This window comes from Diceros bicornis, chromosome 4 (assembly GCF_020826845.1).
Source record: "Diceros bicornis minor isolate mBicDic1 chromosome 4, mDicBic1.mat.cur, whole genome shotgun sequence".
NCBI classification, from domain to species: domain Eukaryota; kingdom Metazoa; phylum Chordata; class Mammalia; order Perissodactyla; family Rhinocerotidae; genus Diceros; species Diceros bicornis.
In genome coordinates, this window is record NC_080743.1 from 64882604 (window position 1) to 64903912 (window position 21309).

The window sequence follows — 21309 nt, forward strand, 5'->3', positions numbered from 1 at the left end:
GTGAGTGGTGGTCACAGGAATGGAGAGGAAATGTTGAGTTTTGTACAACAGGGGTCCCCCTGGACCTCCTGTAGTTCCTGGCAGGAAGGATCCACATGCTCTCCAGCACAGCCCAGGCTGGGGTAAATATAAAGGAGTCAGGGTGGTGGAACCAAGCAACTGAATAAGCCCATAACTAATAGACGTTACGGTTTTCATGGATCAGGTATAAAAGGGTTGCTGCGAGACTTAAAGGATTTATAAGCATGGAAGAATGAGACCTGAGGTTACAGAAGTTTTCACTCACCCTCTACAGACAAATCCAGGGAGTGTTCCTAGAGAAGGTGGCAGGACTGTAGAGTAGAAACCATGTATTCATCCAACTTGTACCCATGTAATAAATGTTTAATATACATTATGGGCACTGGGCCAATACAATAGTATTATGGAGCTTACTCTCTAGCATAGGTCAGTGAAAGGCCTCGGACTAATATCTCATGTGTTTTAAGTACCCATCTATGCCAGGCCCTAGGAGACTGACGATTTCTAGATCTCAGAAGAACTCTGTCAGATAGGAATCAGCATCACCATCTTACCAGAGAGGACACTCAGGCTCAGGGGCATAACGTGCCCCAGAAAGGAGCAGAGCTAGCATGAGCCCAAGTCCCCTGTACCTGGTTGCCTCTGGGAGACCTGAACCTTTCACTGACTGTAGATAAGTCATTTAGCTTCTCCAAGTCTCAAAGATGGGTCAACAAAATCATTTTTGGCGCTGCAACACAGAACAAATGTGATACACACAAAGGTAAATTATGAGAGTGCCTTACTATCAAAGGGGTAGTGACAGGGTGCACTGGGGGAGGAGATGGTGAAGAGCAAAGAAAAGGGCTGTGGAACCCCAAAGCAGCAGGAGCTGAGCCTGAGCCTCTTCGAGGAGCAGTGTAGACCCAAGAAATGAGAGGCTCACCTGAGGCTTCCTGAGGGGTCTCTGCCAGGTGGGAACTGGCATGAGGCCAGGGGGTTCCCAGAGGTGGTACAGACACTGATGGGACTCAGACCTCTTCCCAGGCCAGACTCTGCCAGAGTTGAGGTGGGACCCCTTAGGCTGGAGGTGGGGGTGAAAACAGATGCTTCCCTGCTTCTTCCTTCCCTCTTTCAGTCTGGCTGAGAATCTGAGGGAGGAAAGTCCCTGGGGTGGAGGGGAAGTGAGAGCTGCCATGCTGGGCCTGAGCAGGGGCAGAGCTAGGAGACAGAGCTAAGTGGCTTTGCAAGTTGTCTATATTTGCATGCTGAGCTCACTGCTGCTCTTCTTCTCCCCAGAAAATAAAATTACATCATGGTAGGGGGAAGGCTGGAGGGTGGTATATTTGGGAAAGGTGAGAGGAACACAAGGGGGCCGCTGGAATCATCCTGGAGAGAAAAAGATCCATGGCTCCAGGTCAAGGGAAGGAGGTCCCATGTTGCGTCTGAGCCCCAACCCCTACTGCCAACCCCACCACCCAGTGAGGGTAAGTCTGAGCTCCCCTGACTCATAAGGGGAGGGAAAGAGGTTTTCCAAATACCAAGTCTAAGAGGACCCAGAGGTCAAAGGCCTTCCAAACCCCTAAACCCTAACTCACTCTGTGCCTCCCAGGGTCCTAGCCACTGTGGCCACCGAAAGGTCATAAGGGGAGGGGACTGTCCCATCGGGAAAGAATTAAATCTGAGATTTGGGTTTTGCGGTTTACGGAAGAGGCAGCGTACCTACTCTAGCCCTCCCCCATTTCTGTCCCCCATGCCAGGAGCCTTCCAGAACCCCAGCCCCCGGCTGCCTCCCCTCCCCCTCCCGCCGCTCCCCGCCCCCCGCCCCTCCCCGGCTCTGACATCACGGGCCGGCCGGGTGGGGTGAGGCGGCGCTGGGCTCGGGCTCGGGCTCCGCGGGCGGAAGAGGCGGCGGCGGCGGCGGCGGCAGAAGCGGCGGCGGCGGGAGCTGAGGAGGAGGCTCCGGACGCTCCTCAGGAACCGGGGACACCCGAGTGCCCGCGCCCTGAGCGCTCAGCCCCGGAGGCGGTGAGAGGGCGGAGAGGAGATGTGTCGCGGGGAGGGGGCAGATTTGGGGTCTGGACTCGGAGGGGCGTCGATCCGGGACGCCCCGGGCCAGATGGGGAGCGGGGGCCCCGGACGGGTCCGCTCTGTGTCAGGCCGCACGGGCTCCGTCTCTGTCGGTGCGTTCTGAGCGCCGAGAGGGTGCTGCAGGCGGCGTGGCTTTGGCCGCCCATTCCATGCTGAACGGCAGTTTGGGAGTCGGACCGGGGCCTGGGGATTAGGATGGAGCCTGCTTCCCGCCCAGCCGGCTCGGCCGAGCCAGCTCCCGCCCCTCCCTCCCCTTCTCTGGCTCCGGCCTCGCCTGGGCTGGCGGTCTCCCGGCCCAGCCCTGCCTCAGTTACCCGGGCTGCCGCCCCTGCTCCGAGGGCTCAACCCGGCTGCTGGCACCATGTGCCCTCACGCTAGCCTCTGCACCTGGGGAAGAGGTGGAATTGGGGAAGGCTTGTCCGGAGGTAAGGAGGAAGGAGCTGGGGGTGTAGAGGAGTGAAGTAGCTAACTGTAAAACCCCTAATTAATTTCATATAATCCATGTCAAAACTGACAGAGACACACACACCTACAAGAAGACACACACCAGTACACACGGTGACACACACCCATGTGACTCTTAGACACATCGTCTCGCACACAGCAAATCACAAACGTCGCTGCACTACACATCCAACCCCCCACCTCACCCCCTCAGTCTCCCATGTGTAAGTCTTCTTGGAAGAACAGCAATCTAACAGGACAGCTGAGTGGGGGCCACTATCCCCAAGTCCACCCTAATTTTCCGGGCACCTTCTCCCAGCCCTGGGCTTCAGATCGCCTCTCTTTAAAACAGTGGGAAAAGATGCAAGAAAATCTTTGCCTCACTTCAGGACAGGGAGACAGGATCTTGAGTGCGAGTGAGCCTGGTGCTCTGAAACTGGGTGAGTAGGTTGGGTATGGGCTGCTGGTGGCCTCTCTTGCTGGGTCCAGTTAGAGCTAAGGGTGCTGGGAGTGGCTGGTTTCTGGGCATCAGAGTGGCCAAGGGATGGAGGAGGGGGTGGAAGAAAGGGAGAGGGAGAAAAAGAAAGAATGAATATTAGTCAGCCAAGGATGGAGCCCAAGTCAGAGAGAGAGAATGAGGAGAATGTGTGTGAGAGGGAGACAGATGGAGAGAGGGACAGACAGACAGACAGGGACAGGGACAAGGAGGAAGTGAGAGACCGAGATGGTCAGAAGAGTGGGAAGAGTGCTGGGAATGGACCACAGAGGCTCAGCAATCAGGGAGGATGAAAGCAGGGTGGTGGTGTGACCACAGGGAGTCAGGGGAAACATGCTGAATATGTAGAGAGTATGTGTCTGGCCCCCAGGCTGTCAGAGCGATTAGCTTTAATTGCTCTTCCCTTTGTGGTTAAACACTCCATTGGGGAAATTGCCAGAGATGCCCTAGGCTGTCGGCTGCCCTGGTTGCCTACTTCCTCACTTCCCTGACACCTGTGCCCATCACATGTACATGTATTGTCATGCATGAAGGAGAGGGCCACAGAGTCACACCCTGCCATGCCATCCCCTCACTCTCTCCTGCAGATCGTCACACACAATGCAATGGTGGATCACCAACCTGTATGCAGCCAACCAATCCAGGCCCCTCCCCACCAAACTTACTCTACCTCTTTACAGCATGGACGCTCACTGCCTCCTAACAGTATAGCAGCTCTGAGTCTTCAGATGGGGACCACTGAGTCACAGAACCCAGGAGTCCTAAGTATTCATGGCTACCATCAAGTGGGATAGAATGAAAGCTCATTGAAAGGAAAGGAGGAAAAGAGAGACTGGGAGACCAGGGAGAAAGGCAATGGATGAGGAAGACAGAGAGATGGGAGAGAAACAGAAATAGAAGTAGGCAGAGACAACCAGAGGAGTGGAGAGTGGCACAGGCCCATCCCCCTCCTCGCCATCAGGCAGCCCTTCTCTGCCCTGCCTGATCCAATGCCAGGTGTCTCCTTATGCCCCCATCTTGGGTTTGGTCTTTCTTGTCTTAGACTAAGGGCTAAAGGCTTAGCCCTGTCCCTCTGCCCATAGGCAACCCATTTTGCTTCTTGGACTGAACCGAACATTTTGAGGCCCAGGTATCCTGCTTCCCCTCATTCCCAGACTGACTCTGGAGCCTTAGAGCCCTCTTCTTCCTTCATTACAGGAATAAACACACTCCCCACTCCCCAAAGCTGAATAGAAGCTAAGGGAAGAAGTCAATTGAGTATGACATTAAAGGAATAATTAGGGATGAACTACAGGACTGCTTGAATTTGGGAAAAGATAAAATTTAAAATAGGAATCTTGCACTCTTCCCCTCCCACCCCTCTGCTTCTCCTTGATTACCACCCCCTTACCCTCAACTCCAAGCAACAAGACAGACAGACTTGAGTGTCTACAAGCACCCTCTTGCCCATTGCAGGGATCTCCAGGTCCTTCCAGCTGTGTGAGATGGCCCCTCCCCTCAGCATTAGGCAGCTGCCACAGATGTGAGGGAAGGAGGGGCAGCAGCTCCTAATATTCAGGCTTTCTTCTTAAGTTTACTGAGGATTTGGAACCAAATGCTAGGGAGAGGGGATAATCATGAATTAACGTCATAATGCACAGAAATTCTTTTGGTGCTACCACCTCTTCCACAGGTGGTTATCCCATTTTGCTAGGCTTCTCAAAGTACCCCCAGGGCCGGTCTCTTCATCCTCCAGTGCCCAGAGAGCACCCACCTGTCATGCTCCCAACTCCTACCCTAGAAGGTCAGTATATAACGATCCTTACCTCCTGCCCCTCTTCCCCAGCATCCTCACTTGGTTTGACCTTTGTCAGGGTTCTGCCTGGGGCCAGCTTGGAAGGAGAGGGAGGAAGGAAGGAAGGTGTGAGGAAGCTGTGAGCAGAGCACAGAATGATCTGGGAGGGAAGGGGACTGACTTCCTGGCAGCCTCGGCTCCGGTTCCCGGTTCCTGCCCTGGTATCCTGTCCCAAGAATGGCCACCGCCCAGGCTGCCTGGTGTTTCTGGGCAGCCTCTGTACTGCTCCAGAGATCTGGACTTTTCAGAGGTAGGAGGGCAGGAGACTTCTCCATAGGCCCTAAGGAATTCTGAATCTCGGGTGAGGAAGGTGACATGGTTTCTGTCAAACCCCACCGTGGCCAGACCATCCTGGGCACAGTGGTTGATCAGTGAGACTTGAGAGCCACATAAGGAAATTCCCCCTTCTCATACTCCTCCCAGACTATCCTGCCCTGACCCCTGCTGCCACAGGCCTGGGCAAATGGGATCTCTCCAGGGAGGGAGGCAACTAGGCTGCCTTTCCCTGCTCCCGCAGGGGGCCTTTCTCCTATCCTTTCTGTCACTTCTTACTCACCACTCCACACACCCCTCCCATCCAGTGGTATGACTGTCCTGACGACTGAGGGGGGGGGGCACCCAGAACGGAGGTTGCCATGGTAACCACCGAGCCAAGGCTTCAGCCTTCAAGCCTTCTCATCGTGGACTCTGTGCTCCCTGGCCCTCTCTCCCCAGGATTCCTCCTTTGCAGCATCAGTCTCTTTCCGTCTCCCAGCCCTAGCTCTCTTCCTCCATTCTGTAGGCACCCCTCACCCTTTCTATTTTCTCTGGATGTGAGCCTGTGATTATCTACCTTCTTACACATACTCTCAGCTGGTTCACACACATAAACACACAGTCCACAGACACTCACAGTCACACATCCAGTGCTGGCACATAATATCCATTACCGGAACATCCAAACACATGCCCCAGACCCCAGCCACTGCCTCCTGCCCATACCTGTGCCCACACCCAGGGATCAGCATCCATACGTAGGAGCCTGGCACACGCACAGTTCTCCCCTGGCACTCTAACATTCCCACCCCCATTTCTCTTAGGGGCCTCCATGTATCTGTTTCACTCTGTTAGAAAGCTCCTACCCACCCCCCCAGCCTTTGTGGGTGGGTGTCTCACACACGTTAATCCCTTCCCGCCCACCTCCCCTAAGTCTGTGTTTCAGATTCAGAGCCTTAAATCTTAACTCCTCCCGTGAGTACACACACACACACACACTTTCCTCCCACAGGATCTCTATTTACAAACTCATCTTCCATGTGAAAACAGGGCAGGATGACCCTAAATTCTGTCCCATTTTCCAGCTAAGGGCTTGGTCCCAGGGTTGCCTTGACAGAGGCAGGGTCTTCTTGGGGGCATCTTGCCTCCTTCCCATGCTGCCCTTTTCAGCTCTCCTCACCCCCACCCCATTATTATCGCCATCTATGGACCCCCTCCCGACCATCCCCCTTGCCCGCATCTCCCCTTTTCTGTCCTCGGATTATCAGTGTGTGTGGCCGGGGGGGGGGGGGGGGGGGGTGCGGCGGCGGCGCTGGGCTCCAGAGCCTGCTGCTGTGACCTAGATTTCAAGGCAGAGACGGTTCCTGGTGCTGACAGTCAGAGAGCATTGTTCCTGGCCCAGCCTGGCAGGACCACCGCTGGGACCTTCTGTCTGGTTGCACCTGGGTATGCAAGTGAGCATGCCTGTAAATGCCTGTTTCTTGTGGGGGTTGTGCTGGCCCTGCTGCCTGGCTCATTGTGTGGGTCACGGTGCCTGCCATTAAGGGAAGCTTGTTTGTTCTGGTCCAAGTAGGAGGCTGGGAATGGGGACTTCTGGGTCCACGCCTCTTACTATGTAGCAGGCATGCCTTTCTGCCTCAGTTTCCCTGCATATAGGCCAAAAAAATAAGGAAAATAGTGTGTGTCAACCAGCCCCCTTCCATCTGCCACATTCCCAACCCATTGTTGGGATGATTTGTGGGCAGGCTCAGTCAAGTACAAGGTCGTCTATCTCCTTGCCCTACCCTTTGGTTTAGCCACAGTGTTTATAATGTTATTTACTTTTTAAAATGCTTTACTTTTCTGATTATAAAAGAAATATATACTCATTGTGAGGGGAAAAAAAGCCCTCTTTTTAAACTCACCACTAGTTTCATATTTTATCAAATCCAGAAAGTTCATTCTAAGGTCTGACCTCCTTTCTTCCTGTCTTAGCCACAGTCCCTATCTTAGTGGAAGGAGGGCCTTGAATGTTCTCTACGTTTTCACCTAAGGATCGTTAAAAAAGAGGGATGGGGTGAAGGCCTAGATGAGATTTAGCCTTGCCCAGCCCCCTTTGGGAGGTCTTGCTGAAGGTAGTAGTGCCAGCCGGATGTTGATTTAAGCAGGAGTGGCAGCCCCCTTCCTGCCAGACTCTCCTGAAGCTGCTTCTAAACCCCTTCCCCCTACCACCCAGCCAGCCTGGGAACTGGGCAGGGGGCCAGAGCCAGCCGCTTGGTATTCTTGAGCACAGGGGCTGTAGGCATAACACAAAGGCTAGGAGAGAGGGCTGTGTGGAGGTCCAGCAGCGATCAGGGGAGAAAATGGGCTCCACAAAGATGGGGGTGGCCCACTGCTTCCCCCCTCCCTGCCCCCACCCCCTGAGCCCTTATAACTGAATACAGGGCTGAGCATGGAGGAGCCAGGGGACCATTAGACCAAGCAACTAGGCATCGATCCAAAATGAGTCATTAGTGGGTTGGTGGGAGTTGAAGTGAGGGACCCCTTTGCTTCTGGGGAAGAATGGAAGCTAGAACACATGAGCTCTAACCAACCCCCTCCAGCTCCTTCTCCTTGCCACAGCAAACCTCTCCCTGCTTGATGTTTTGGAGTGTTTTGTTTTTTTTTTTGGCAGGGGGAGGGGTTGCAGGTGGGTGGGGTGATTCTGGGGGGAACTTGGAGGCAGCGGGTGAGAAAGTCGGGAGCAGGCTGCTATGGTAACCGCCTCCTCAGTCAGGGGAGCTGTTGCCAGGGATACTGTTAGAGGGGGAAAAATGAAGAAAAAAGATGGTGGGGGGAAGGAGGTGTGACTTGTCACTCTAGGCTCCAGACTGGCCCCTAGCTTCTGAGTTTCTTCCCGTCTAATCCCACCTCCCTTAGGTCTTCCTTTCTTCCCTCCAGCCCTGGCCCTCCCCAACCTCTGTGGTTTTGGCACATGCCTAGGCAGAGGGGGTGGGTAGTGCCAGTGAGTGAACCACACCCCAAAACTCAACTCAGCCTCCTCTCCCTTTGTTCCTCCCAACTCCAGTCATGGCCGAGTACGGGACCCTCCTCCAGGACCTGACCAACAACATCACTCTTGAAGATCTGGAACAGCTCAAGTCTGCCTGCAAGGAGGACATCCCCAGTGAGAAGAGTGAGGAGATCACTACAGGCAGTGCCTGGTTTAGCTTCCTGGAGAGCCACAACAAGCTGGACAAAGGTGGGGGGGGGGGAGGACAGGCATCCTACCATCAGCCTTTCAGGTTCAGTTCACTCTGAGATGAGCTCAGAGCTCCTTTACACACAAAGTGTACTCCTCTGGCAAGGCAGGAGCAATGCTCTTAAGAAAGTAGAGGGGCTCTAGGTTAGTGGTCTTTACATTCTTCAGTATGCCCTTTGTCAGTAAAAAATGTTACTCAGATACTACTGTGCTATTATCACATATATAATATTAAAATAGAAGTTAAAAGTGATAAAATTTAAAATAAAACCACAAGTTCTAACATCATCTTATCCACTTTTAGAGACCACTGCTCTGGGAGGGGCTTTAGGGAGGAATGGATCTTTAAAGTGGCCCTGAAAGGGAAGTGGGATGTCAAAGGCAGGATCCAAAAGGCATGTTAGGCAAAGGGCCATAGTCAGAGGTGGGAGAGTGCCTGGTGTGTTTGGAAAAGCAGGGGTCCTGCTTAGCTTGGCTGCTATGGGCACAGGGCATGTTTAGAAGTGGCTGGAAAGGGAAGTTAAAGCTGTGCTGTGGAGTGCCTTGAGTGAGAGGGGATTTGAGGTGAGTGACCTGAGGGCCCTGCAGAGATACTAATCTGACTGGAGCATGGATAGCAGGGAGGGAGGCTAAAGGAGTACGTGTTACAGTTAGGAAACTACTGCAGTAGTCAGAGGGGAGGAGCCAGGGAATGAGGTCTCAGGGCGTCTGCAATCTCCTAGAACTGGCCAAGCCATGGAGATCATCCTTCTGGTCGTCTGTGCCTTCTCTCATTCAGAATTACCTTTATCACTAGGCGCAGAATCGCCTGGGTTGTCTAGAGATTCCACCCCTCCAGTCCCACATGTGTCGTTAGGAAATTCTTTCTGATGCTTACTTGGAGAAAAGTGGAAGAGGGACAGGGTGGGTGTGGAGATTTGGAAGCCAAGTCAATTTTTCTATTCTCCCCTCCCCCACAGCGTGGGCCCTGGTATTTAACCTAAATCTTTCTAAATTCATAATCTAGAAACTTCACTGATCAACAATCTGCTCTTCCCGGAAACAGTCCTCTGTTCTGTTTTTTGGTGCCTTAGCTTTCTTTTTCTGGCTTAGTAGCCCCTGTTCTTCCAATGTTGCCCCATTCCAATAACCAATGTGAGCAACTCAGCCTTGGTTCCAGAAGCCTGGTCTGGTAGAATAGGGGAAGCTGACCTCTAAAGCCTAGCTCTCACCCTCAGTCTCCTCCTCCCTTCCTCCAGACAACCTCTCCTACATTGAGCACATCTTTGAGATCTCTCGCCGTCCTGACCTACTCACTATGGTGGTTGACTATAGAACCCGTGTTCTGAAGATCTCTGAGGAGGATGAGCTGGACACCAAGCTAACCCGTATCCCCAGTGCCAAGAAGTACAAAGGTAAGAGGCTATGCCTTTAAGATACACCTCTGCCCCTCCCATGGATTATCCTTGGAGTACTTGAATTTTGGGAGAATGGAGGCTAACGCTCAACGCGCCTGCCTGGTGTCTCCCACGACTTCCATCCCTGGATACATCCCTTTTTGCCCCCAGACATTATCCGGCAGCCCTCTGAGGAAGAGATCATCAAATTGGCTCCTCCACCGAAGAAAGCCTGAGCAAGGGGGAGGAAGAGGAGGAAGGTTGGACCTTCATCGGACCACTCCCTTCCCCAATCCTCCAGGGGAGGGGGCAAGGGCAACCCCCCTCCCCAGTCTACCCACTTACTAACCTGGTCCTAACCCCCGTACTGTGCGCGTGTGTGTGCGTGTGCGCACGCTCTGGCTGTCTGTCTATGTCTAGCTCATCTAGTTCCTCCTCCTTGTGAGGGGATGGGGGTCAGGGGCTGGGGGTGGATTAGTTTCCCCACTCTAGGGGGAGAGGGGGGCTATTTCTATGCAAATAGAAATGGACACATTCCTCCTACTTCCCTTTCCTCCATTCTTCCCCCACATCTCAAAAGAGTAGGAGCAGAAAGGACCTGTATTTTCCTGCATTGAGGAGCCCAGGTGGGGGTGAGGCATGGGAGAGGTGGGTGGATCTAATGAAAAGCAGTGGAAGGCAAAGTGAAGAGGCTATCCAACCCCACCAGGAAGGGGCAAAGAAAAGCCAGAGTTCAGTATTTGTTCTCCCATGCTGGACTGCTAAGGAGTCCAGTTTCCAGCTGTTCCTCAAGTTGGAGGGCCTGGGCACCAGCAGGTCCTTTTTTGCTCCCCTCTCAGGGGGCTAGGATGCGTATGAGCCAGGAACCTAATGAGGACCACTGGAACCTTTCCTGGCCCCAAAGTTCAAACCCCATGGAGCACCCGGCATTAAGATACCCCCCATACCTCTCTGCTCTGGAGAGACTGGGCTGGGAGCATGCCCCACTGAGCCTGAGATGGGGAATAAGGGCAGAGAGAGGGCTCCCCTTTTCCACTCCTTTATTCCTACTCAGACTGTTGCATATACTGACCCTGAATCTAGGGAGGTTGGGGAATGAAATCCTTAGGTTTTAACTCCAATCCTGCCCCTACCTACAGGGTCCCAACGTGGTTATTGCAGGCAGCCTTCCCTCTCTCCCTGTTCTAGAACACCCCAAGCCAGAAAGGGAAGAAGTTAACGACAGTGACAGTGTTTTCCTTTGCACTGATGCCCAGTTCATTCCATGAGGGGACTTGGTAACCCCTCTCCCTGAATATCCTGGCGCCTCGGGCTTGTGAACACCTAGCCAAATCACTAGAGTACAGTGACCCCAGCCTCCCGCCTGTCCCAAGATGCTCCTCCCCACCCTGACCGTGCTAACTGTGTGTACATATATATTCTACATATATGTATATTAAACCCGCACTGCCATGTCTGCCCTTTTTTGTGGTGTCTAGCATTAACTTATTGTCTAGGCCAGAGCGGGGGTGGGAGGGGAATGCCACAGTGAAAGGAGTGGCAGAGTCAAATTGCTACACAGTCAGAACAGAAAACTTTTTTTTTTTTTAACTTGAAATTCACATGCAATCTCAAGAGACTATTTAGAGAAAGTTTAAGTTAGGAGCTTATAGGATGTGGGAGCAAAACTTCAGTGGGAGGGGAGGGCTGGCTGTTGGAAGAGGGAAGAAGCCAGACTGGGTGGAGAGCACCCTCTACTCCTAGCCCAGCCTAGCCTACCTGTCCCCTCTGGCCACTGCTGCGGACACCTGCCTTAACACATACACCTCGAGTACTCCACAGTTTTGCCTTAAAGGACCTTCCCAAGTTTCCCCAGCCCTGTCTGGCTTCTCCCTCAAGGAGAAAGATACTTGTAGAACTGGGAGGAAATGAGCATGAATTGTCCTTCCAGTCAGGGTATGTTATGTGAGAGCGAGAGAGGGAAAGGGAGAGCTAGAGAGAGAGAAAGAGAGAGAGAGAATGCGAATGAATGAATAAGGACCTTTCCTTTGATGAAAGGAGAGGATGAGATGGGAGAAGGGAGACAGGGTTATTTTCAGCAGAGTCTAGTAATTTCTCTGTAAGGCAAAATAATCTAAAAAGACTAACCTGCCCTCCCACCCCCTGTACTGCTGTGAGATTGCCCCTATCCTGTGCTCCTCTGTCTGCAGTGTGCACGGCCTTGTTCTAACCCTGGAATAAAGGTGATTGATTGTACTGTACCTGACTGATTCTAGAATTTCTGTGAATAACCAGGATTTTGGAGCCTGAGAATGACTGGGAAGGGAGGGGGAGCAATATTTATCCCCAAATCCCTCACTGCAGCCTGGAACAGAGGCCAGGAAAACACCTCTAATAGTCTCTCTCCCTTCCCCCATCTCCTAAGTATCACTGAGCTGTGGCGCCTATTCCACTTACAACAGTCTCCAATTGGAGCCCAAGCACTGGAAACATGGAAATCCCAGACTGGACTTCCTAAAACTGTAATAAGGGCAGGGCCAGGCACCTATATTGGAAGGAGCAAAAATAGCCCATCACAAATGAATGGCCCACATATCACACAGAGAGCAGCAGTCAGAAAAAAAAAAGCTTTACTGAGAGAAAATACACAACAAATTCCAGAGTGCATGGTTTTCAGCCCACTCCATCACCCCACTAGCAATAGGAACACAGACCACTAAGTCACCACACATTCCCTATCTCAGGGAGGAAGTGTAGCAGCTAACATCTGGTCTGAGAGCTGCTAGGAAAAGGGGCAGGAGGAAGGAGAGTCTGGGAATTGCATCCTTTCACTCTTCCCTTCCTTCCTGGCCTGTTCTAGTATAATCTGACTGTCCCAGGAAGCAGAATTCCTGGGTGGGGGCAAAGAAATAGCAGCAAAGGCATTTAAGGGCAAGAATTCAACTGGGACTTTCATATTCAGTGACCAGTGATAAGACAGGTGTCCAAGCCCTAGTCACCTTATTTAATCAATTCTTAGATTAACAACTTGTCCCTCAATCCCGAAATATCAAGAAGTGGACAAGGTATAAAGTCAAACCCAGGAGGTCTTTCCCTATACTCATCCGTTAGGAAGGGAGATGGTATAGAGTTGGATAGTTTAAAGAATCAAGCAGCGAAAGGTAAGAGTGAGTATGTCCTCTGTCATACATAATACTAGGAGAGACAGTCCGCAGTGGCAGAACCCTTCCTGAAGTTACAGTTCAGTAAGTTTTAAAGACGGGCCAGTCTCTGGTTAGAAGAGCCATCCTGGAACCCCTACAAGACCTAAGGAGAGGTAGGAGATCTGAAGCAAAGAGCTGAAAGGAATTTCCTGTTTTCCCAATCCCGAAACCACAGCAGGAAAGTAGGGAAGGGCAGAATTGAGGATCCTTCCATTCCTGAGCCTCCTAAAACATAAGCAGTAAGCCTCAATTTCCAATGGCCATACATAGAGGGTAGGCTGACCCCAGGTGTCACCTCCACATCATTACTCTCGCTCACTCTCTCCTGTAAGTCCCTTTATTGCAGTCATAGAGAATATATGGTATAGATATTTAAACTTTGACAATAATTTTAACGTGATAACATCCAAGTTTGACTTGCTTTTAATATATTTATAGATATAAAATTAGGCCTCTAACAGTGATAGGGACAGGGAGATTGCTGCCACCAAATTTTTTTTTTTAAAGTAACAGAAGAGGTAACATCCTTCCTATTCTTCCTCCACTTCTGCCCCTCCTCCTACCTCCCCTCAACCTCACTCACCAGACCTATTGAGGGGGTGATGGATGAAGAGAAGAGAGTGAAGGATACATAATCAAGTGCAAAACACTGTGATAAGTAGAGAGAATGAATGGGGTGTGGAAAGGAAAGTGAAGAGTATGGGATGGTTAGGGGCTCTAAGGACTTCCCAGAAAAACAGGATCCTGGCATGGGGTTGCTCAGAGGGGAAAAAAAAAAAAAACCAATGAAACTGTCATAGACTTTTAAAAAATAAAGGAAACAAAGGTCAAAAACCTAAACCAAAGAGAGAGCCGCACTTCTACCACCCCTACTCTGGCCCCTTGGTGCTGAATAGCCAGTTATCCCCCCACCCCCCACCCAAGAAACAAGGGAGATTAAAGAAAAGGAAACCCCATTCCCTATCCCAAACCAGTTAACAAAATAAGCTCCCCTCTCCCCCCCAAAAAAAGGCTTTGGGGAGAGGCCATTTCTGCTGAGTCCTATGGACCTCTCCAGGGAACCCCATTCCAGGGCTCAACTGCCACTCCTAGGTACTCTCTGTGGGTTTACTCCCCTCTGGTTTGTCCTTCTCTTGGGATGTCTTTCTTTTATCTAAAGCAAAAAGTCCAAAGTGCGTTTCTGCTGAATGTAAGGGCCTGGGACAGGAAAGGGCTGCCCAGGCAGGATCGGGTTGGCAGTCCCAGCCCGCCCCTCGTGGGTACGAGGCCTCAGGACGGCATGCACTGCACCCGGTCGGGGCCCTCCTCCTCGTCCGATGTGTCTGAGGAACTGGGAGACTCATCCGAGTCTGCGTCTGTGGCCCCAACCCCAGGTTCTCGCCAGCGCTGTAGGATGGGAAAGGCTTGTTAGTAATTTGCCTGGAAATGCTCTAGGCCAGGAGTCAATAGAATTTTTCTTAATGACAGTAAATATTATAGCTCATAGGCCATATATCTGTCACAACTATTCAACAGTGCTGTGTAGCGTGAAAGCAGCCACAAACAATACATAACTGAATGGATGTGGCTGTATTCCAATCAAACTTTATTTATAAAAATCAGGCAGCATGCCAACTGCCAAAGTTTGCTAATCTCTGTCCTAGGCCTCTTCTGGCATGAGAAGAAAAGCAGAAGGGTCACCCTGAGACTTATTATTTTTTCTCAATTCCTTCCCCACCCTCATGCCTTTGCCTTTATGAAGACAGCACTATGCATACATGGCGATGGAGAACAAAGGGCAGACACCACCCATTTCTCCTGGTGGCTCTTCCAAGGCTACATCAGGGCTCTGCTAGGGATGGGGGACAATGGATAGGAAACCCAACCAATACTACGTGATTCCTCCTTAAAGTAGTGAGGAAGTATGCACTGCAACTTCTTACCCTCTTGAGAGGGTCACTGCCCTTGGGAGCTCACTCCCCACTCCAGCTTACCCGGTGATGGCGTCTCTGTCTCAGGTGATGCATAAGGAACCAGAGCATGTGGCTATCAAACAGGTCAGTGTGGTGCAAACTATCTTCATCCCGCTCCCGCTTGTTCTTCTTAATCACCTGGAACCGAAAAGGGTTGGGGGGATATAAACAGGAACCTTGGACCTGATCAGAAAAGGCTGGTGTTCTGTCCCAATAAAAACTTCCCTTAGGAACTGTTAAGCTGAAGTGGAGCAAGATTAGATTAGGAAAGGATGCCCCAGGTTCATCCACTGAGAAGGTAAGAGGCTTTAAAATGGAATGATTCTTCCTAAAGCTGTCCCCATCCCCATCCCCACTCTACCACGAACTAGAGGCCACTTCAAAGCTGCCCCCTGGCCCCCTCAACAGGGACAAGAGGCAATGACAGGAATGTTGGGGAGGGTGTTAGACCAGTGCCTTTAAAGAACGGGGCAGCAAGTTGTTCCTTCCTATGACAATGAAGACTCGTAACAGTATGGGGATAAATAAAAAGAACATATGCCGTCAGCTACTTACGTCCTTCAACCCTGTAAGCTCGGTGGAAGTTTCAGCTGTGGGTGCCCAGATCTTGACATCATGGTCTAGGCCGCTGGTTGCCAGCACAGGCAGGTGAGGGTGGGGCTCAAGACAGTTTACCTGGTCAGGAGAAAAGGAAAGCACAAGTTTAGGTGTATGTGGGAGTAGGATTTAAAAACCACTATGCACCCTGAGCTAAACAACTGTCTTGGATTAGGGCTGAGGCAGCAGCTGGAAAGGCAGGCCCACCCATCATGAGCCTAGGCCAAAGGGTCCTGGGGGTGGAAGAAACACTGGACACAGACTGGGTATAAGACCAGGCCCATCTCTCATTTCCTAGGTATAGGTAGCGGTGGCCTCATCCCCAGACACAGCCCTAGGGGTGGGCGGGTGACTGGCCAACTTACTGCCGGCTTCACAAAAAGGCAATGAGGTCCAGATGACCTTATTCACTCCAGATTCCACAGCTCCACTTGCCCAAGGCTGGAAAAAACCATCTCAGTGGCTTTCACCAAGTGGCAAATTTTTAAAAATGAAGAAAGCAGCAGCTGCCACTGAGCCCTCAGAGAAGAGTCAGAGAACAATTACATTCACTTGGCACTGTTTACTAGAACTGGAGGAAGGCACAGGCTGGGAAGAAGATGAGCTGGGGAGTGGTGGGGTAGCGGAGGCACTTGTCTGCTTTGAGAACCCTGCAGATCCAAGGGGACAGCATCCTGCTACCTGCCCTGAAATCACAACAGGCTCAGCTACAGGGCAGCACAGTATAACAAGGCAGCTTCCTGGGGAACCCAAAGCCTCAATCTCAGCCACCCTCTGGGTATATTCACTGAGCAGGAGAAATGAACTATGGCAGGCAGGCAGGCCTTCTGGCTCAGGCAGCTTCCTTCTGTCTGAAAGCACCCATGCCCCCTGCTGTCTGACTTGGAATCATCAGCCTTCCTAACAGGGTAGGGCAGGGCAGCTCCCATCCCCACCGGAAGAGCTGGTTCCAGATCTAGCTGCTAAAGCATTATCGGGCTTTTAGTCAGATGAGGAATAGGTAAAAAAGGCACCCAGAAGAAAGAAGGTCTGGTCCTAGCCACTCCTCACCTCACCCCACCCTGCCTTGCAGCTACCCTATAGTCCAAGAAAACAACCCCTGGCAAAGAGCCTCTTTTAGTTCTCTCTGGACCAATCTCTTCTGCCTTGCCTGCACACGCAGAGAGCAGCTGAGGGGAAGCTGGGGCCAGCGTGGAAAACAAAACTGACCTACAGACTTACAATCTTTGTCTTCCATTTTACAAATAAAGAATAAATGCTCAGAAAAGTCTGAAGCTAAGTTTGGGCCTAAGGGTAAGGCAGAAACCCCATTTCCCTCCTTCTCCTTCTCTCACTCCACATATCAGCTCACTGCAAAGTTTATATTTGGGCTCTTTTGGGAAGTGTGGAAGGGGTCCCAGGATTTGGAGCATGAGGCGGCACTAGACAGAAATTCCATTGCCTGGGAGTATTATCAAAAGATACGTGACAACTTACACATACAAACCTGAACTCATTCATTCATCTCCTGATAAGCCCTTGCTACCCCTCTACCCTGACCTAGCTCTGCTTGAACAAGTCAGTAAAATAAAAAAGCACAGGGAAGAAATTCCTTGGAATTTAAGACTAAGGACAAAGCCAATGGCAAGAGGAACAACAGAATAAATGACATACAGTACCTGTGTTGGAGCCTGCAGGGGGAGCCGACAGAGAGCTTCTGGGCCAGGGTACCTGGTCACTTCACCAGACCTGTCTGAATGCCAGGACTTATCCTGTCAATAATGCCTGAGCAGAGAAAAGAGCTCTGGCCTTAGATGACTGGGCTAGGGGATGGAGGGAAAGGGACGAAGCAGCCAAGTGCTTTTGGGAGACTAAGGATTGTCCTTTGACATCACCCCCCACCCTTGTCTCTGAATGGGAACAAAGAAAAGGACTAGAGTTTGAGCCAAAAACAGTCAAGAGACCTGAGCAAGGTGGCCGATAATTTCTAAGATCCTTTCTGGTTCTAACATTCTACTTTATGATATAGAACTGCTATGAGTCTACACTGAGTGTGGTGCCTGGTGACCCCACTGCTGGAAGGTTAAGACAAAAAAATAGAGGGAGCCAAGTGAGGATCACATGAATAATTCAGCTTACACAGAGGCAAGAACAAGCTAGGAAACTCACTTCACGGTACAGTCTCTATACACCTCTTGTTCTAGTCCCTCACTTTTAGGACCAGAAAAACTCGGGCCTGAGGCCCACCCATCCCAAACAGATGCCCTCCCCACCTGAGAACCTGGATTAATCATCAAATCCTGATATTGGTTGAGCTGAAAACAAACTGGCCTGCAGAGTGATTTTGGAGAACAGACAAGTGCTGGCCTGCGGGAGGGCATTCAGCCCTGCATCTCTCTGGAACAGAATGTAAGACAATAGTTTACGATAAAGAAAGGATTCACTGGCCACTTTTGACTTGGTTCTGACTACATGCTTATTGCAGAATTCTCTTTAAGACTCCAGTGTTTCGGGTGTGTTCACTGCAGATAATAGAAGAGGACCTACTGGAAGAGTAGGAAATGAAGTAGGCAACAGTGAGACACATCTTCAAGTTCTAGACTCCTCTCCACTTACATTCAGGCTATAAAAGCCTTGGATCTATACTGGTCGCAGGTCTCAAAAATTTAGAGGAAACCAGAAGAAAATCTGAAATAGCTTCAAACCAGGGCAAGAAACACAACAAGGAAGGGGATCCCAACTGCAAGGAACCATCCTAAATTCTAACACTAGTCTCTGGAGAAACCTCATCAAGAGATGGCTGGGCTCTCTGCAGCTCCCCACAGCTTACAAGGAATGAAAGGGAAAAGAGACCAAGCTGTCTCAGCCATTACTCAGAGGCTCTTAACCAGACTATCTCGGGTAATCAGTACAATGTAGTCTCCCAAACTGTCTCTTTCATATATTCTACAATCCAAAAACCTTGTAATAGAAAGCTACTGAACTTCTTCTTGACTCCGGGTCTCAAAAAAGGAAAAAAAAAAATTATGGTTAGCTAGATACATCTTAAGAGCTGACCACTCTTCACTCCCCAATTCAGGATCCTCATGCTTCCTTTTTGCCCTATCTCTACGAAGGTTATCTGTAGAATTCAAAGGACAAACAGACTGTGATATGATCATGGGTTGTATAGCAGGCTGCTTTAAAAAAGAAAACACACACACATTTTGCCGTATTTGCTCTCTCCCTATATATACATATATATCATGTTTATTTGTATCCATTTGAACGTAAGCTTGACACTTCATCCTTAAATACTTAATACATATCTCCTAAGTACAAGGATATTCTCCTACATAAACAGAATGCTATTATCACATCAAATAAATTTAACATCGAATGCCACATTATCTAACGTACAGACCATATTCTGATTTTCCCAACTATCCGAAAAATGCTCCTATGTAGGATGGTGTGATGGTTCTTGGTCCTTGAACTCTGATGTTTTTCTTTTGGAAAAGGTCCATGCCTAGAGATACTTCACTCAGGCCAGGGGTTCTTCCCTAAGATCCCTTTCTCTTCTCAATAAACTGTGCCTTAGAGGGGCAGAAGAAAGGAAAGGGAAGAAAACATTCCATCAAAACCTCAGCACCCCCAGACTATACTGCCTTTTAGCTGGCTAGACATCTAAGACATGGTGTCATGATATCACAGTGAAAATTCAGTGGTCCTGCTAAAACCTACCTTAATGACTGGAGAGAATAGGGAGCCAGCCAGCCCAGCACACCATACTCACCACGCCTCCTTTGTCCCCCTCCATGAACTGAATGATCTGGCAGGATGATTTCTCCCAGAGGAAGATGTGCCCGCAGTCACTACCGCTCACCACAAACTCACTCTTGGGGCCATAGAAATTGACGCCTTTTACTGAAATGATAAATGAGGGAATAAACCACACGAGGGCTGGCATCAGGCCTATGTATATTTACCTCATAGACAATTTAGTTATTCACAAACTGTACATCAGCTAAGAGCCAAAGAATTCCTTTCATTTTCACAAAACACATCAAGGGATTATGCATGTATAATAGATAGTTATAACAAGATACCAGTCCCAGAGACTATTTATATTCTCCCAAAGAGCTCAAAAGGGCTGAGGAGTTGCAGTCCCTAAGCAACAGCCTCAGTCTCATTAGTCTACACCCTACTGAACAACCACAGGCCTCACTAACGCCTTATCTGTCCCAACCTGAATCGCCCCAGCTCTGCCCACTCCCAGGCAGCACTGTCCTATGTCTTGGGATTATCCTCAGGATGTGTACTTCATTGGTACCTTGTCAATGCTTCCTGAGTCATCAGCTGATGACCAAGACTGATGGAGGTATGTGCCACAACTGCCTATAAGAAGCATCTGATCTGTGCTTGCTGCCAAGACTGAACAATAGCGATCCACTCTCTGAAATTAGTAAGAGAAGCCAAGAGTCCCAATTACTATGTCCAGTTCTACACCAGTCATGAGACTGACACTTTCTTTTGTCTGCCCATGGACTAAGATCCAAGTACAGATTTTTCCCTTTCTTCTCCCCAGCTCAAGAGAAAAAGGAAACTAACTGCTCTCTCCAAGTCAAAATTATGATAGATACCTGTTTGGAGTGGTAACAACACTGAAGAGCAGTGATTCCTCAACTTTTCTGTACATTAGAATCACGTAGGGAGCTTTTAAAAATCCCACTGGAGTTGTACCTCATACCAATCAAATCAGAATGTCTGGGGATGGGAGGCAGGCCTCAGTATTTTCAAAAGATTGTCAAGTGACTCTATTGTGCAGCCAAATTTGGGAATCACAGACAGAAAAAAAAGGCCAATCTTCATCTCAAACTTGGGTGAAGTACTATCACCATTCCTTCTCTGCGTCATTCAAAAGAATCATTTATTTCCTCCTCCTCCCTAGACATACAAGCTCATCCCCCCCATTTTAGGCAATTCAGTACCAGTGACTAACAAGGGCTTTCCTGGACTCCCTAACAGACCTTTTAATCCTGAAGTTACCTGAAATCATAAGAAAGATATAGTCAGTCTAGTCTCCTTATGTCCAAACCAGGTAACATCACTACAGTGGTGAGAGATGCTCCTGAGCCCTCTCTCCTCTAGCATAGTTGGCCCATGAAAACTCTAGGCCAATTAGGGATACCCTCTCACTGCCCTCAGTGACAGGCAGCCTACTCCTTAAGGTAGTTCCTATTTGTACAACCTGAATGAGAATATTGTGGTTCTCCAAGCCAACAGACTTGGGCTATAGAAACTAGAAAAGACAGCCTCACCTGTGGCGTTATTTCTGTGGCCCTTGTATCTCTTAACATACTGGGCCCCGTCACTGTGAGAGGAGTTGAAGAGGTAAATGTCTTCATCATTGTAACTGGCCAGGAGCTCTGCCAAGAACAAGCACACAGCAGTGAAGGCAAAGGCTGAAAAAAGCTGGGACCAGGAGTTGGGGGTTGGGGTGGGGCTTCTTGCCAGTAGTGCCCCCTCCTAATACCCAGGTACAGCACCCATCTTACCCAGTTGGAACAGCAGGCAAGTCAGGTGTCTAGGGTAGATTAGGAACACACTGCCAACCCAGGGGTAGCAGAATGCTCAGGAAGATCATACCCATTAACTCAGAAATGAGTCAAAGGCATAAGAACCTGCTAAGGCAAGTAGCCTGGGCTTCAGGACAGGCCCTGCCAAATATCATCTGCAGCATCTGCAAGTGGTGCCTGGCATCTCCAAGGGTCATCTGCTGCATCCTCCCACTGTGTGCTCACCATCGGCAACTACTCCCCAGCTGCTCCACTTGGAGCTATAGCACAGTGGTGAGCACTGGAGGGCACATGCCTCACTGGCTCAGCAGCTCCCTAGACAGAG

General features: G+C 50.2%; 2 protein-coding genes across 19 annotated transcripts in view; one reads left to right on the forward strand and one right to left on the reverse strand.

Annotated features, from left to right (window-relative positions):
* Positions 1-1916: 1916 nt before the first annotated feature.
* On the forward strand, positions 1917-11956 carry PEA15 (proliferation and apoptosis adaptor protein 15). The gene is made up of 4 exons (XM_058539585.1): positions 1917-2028; positions 8167-8340; positions 9579-9734; positions 9888-11956. Exons 2-4 carry the CDS (start codon positions 8169-8171, stop codon positions 9950-9952), a joined length of 393 nt encoding a protein of 130 aa, XP_058395568.1. The 5' UTR covers positions 1917-2028; positions 8167-8168; the 3' UTR covers positions 9953-11956.
* A 1858-nt stretch (positions 11957-13814) lies between these two features.
* DCAF8 (DDB1 and CUL4 associated factor 8) overlaps positions 13815-21309 on the reverse strand; it is a 40017-nt gene continuing 32522 nt past the window's right edge. For 16 of the 18 annotated variants that reach the window (XM_058539581.1, XM_058539571.1, XM_058539576.1 and 13 more), the window contains 5 exons: positions 20727-20834; positions 19202-19332; positions 15406-15525; positions 14872-14988; positions 13815-14284 (listed from right to left, as the gene is read on the reverse strand). In XM_058539581.1, the coding sequence (XP_058395564.1) occupies positions 14168-14284; positions 14872-14988; positions 15406-15525; positions 19202-19332; positions 20727-20834 (593 nt within the window). In that variant the 3' untranslated portion in view covers positions 13815-14167. The other 2 variants (XR_009219823.1, XM_058539583.1) reach the window with 2 other exon arrangements.

What these genes read in the sequence shown, in the direction of transcription:
- PEA15 (XM_058539585.1), top strand. Translation starts at nt 8,169, where the DNA reads ATGGCCGAGTACGGGACCCTCCTCCAGGACCTGACCAACAACATCACT. An exon ending in CCACAACAAGCTGGACAAAG is followed by an intron (nt 8,341 to 9,578) that starts GTGGGGGGGGGG and finishes CCCTTCCTCCAG; the next exon opens with ACAACCTCTCCTACATTGAG. An exon ending in CAGTGCCAAGAAGTACAAAG is followed by an intron (nt 9,735 to 9,887) that starts GTAAGAGGCTAT and finishes TTTTGCCCCCAG; the next exon opens with ACATTATCCGGCAGCCCTCT.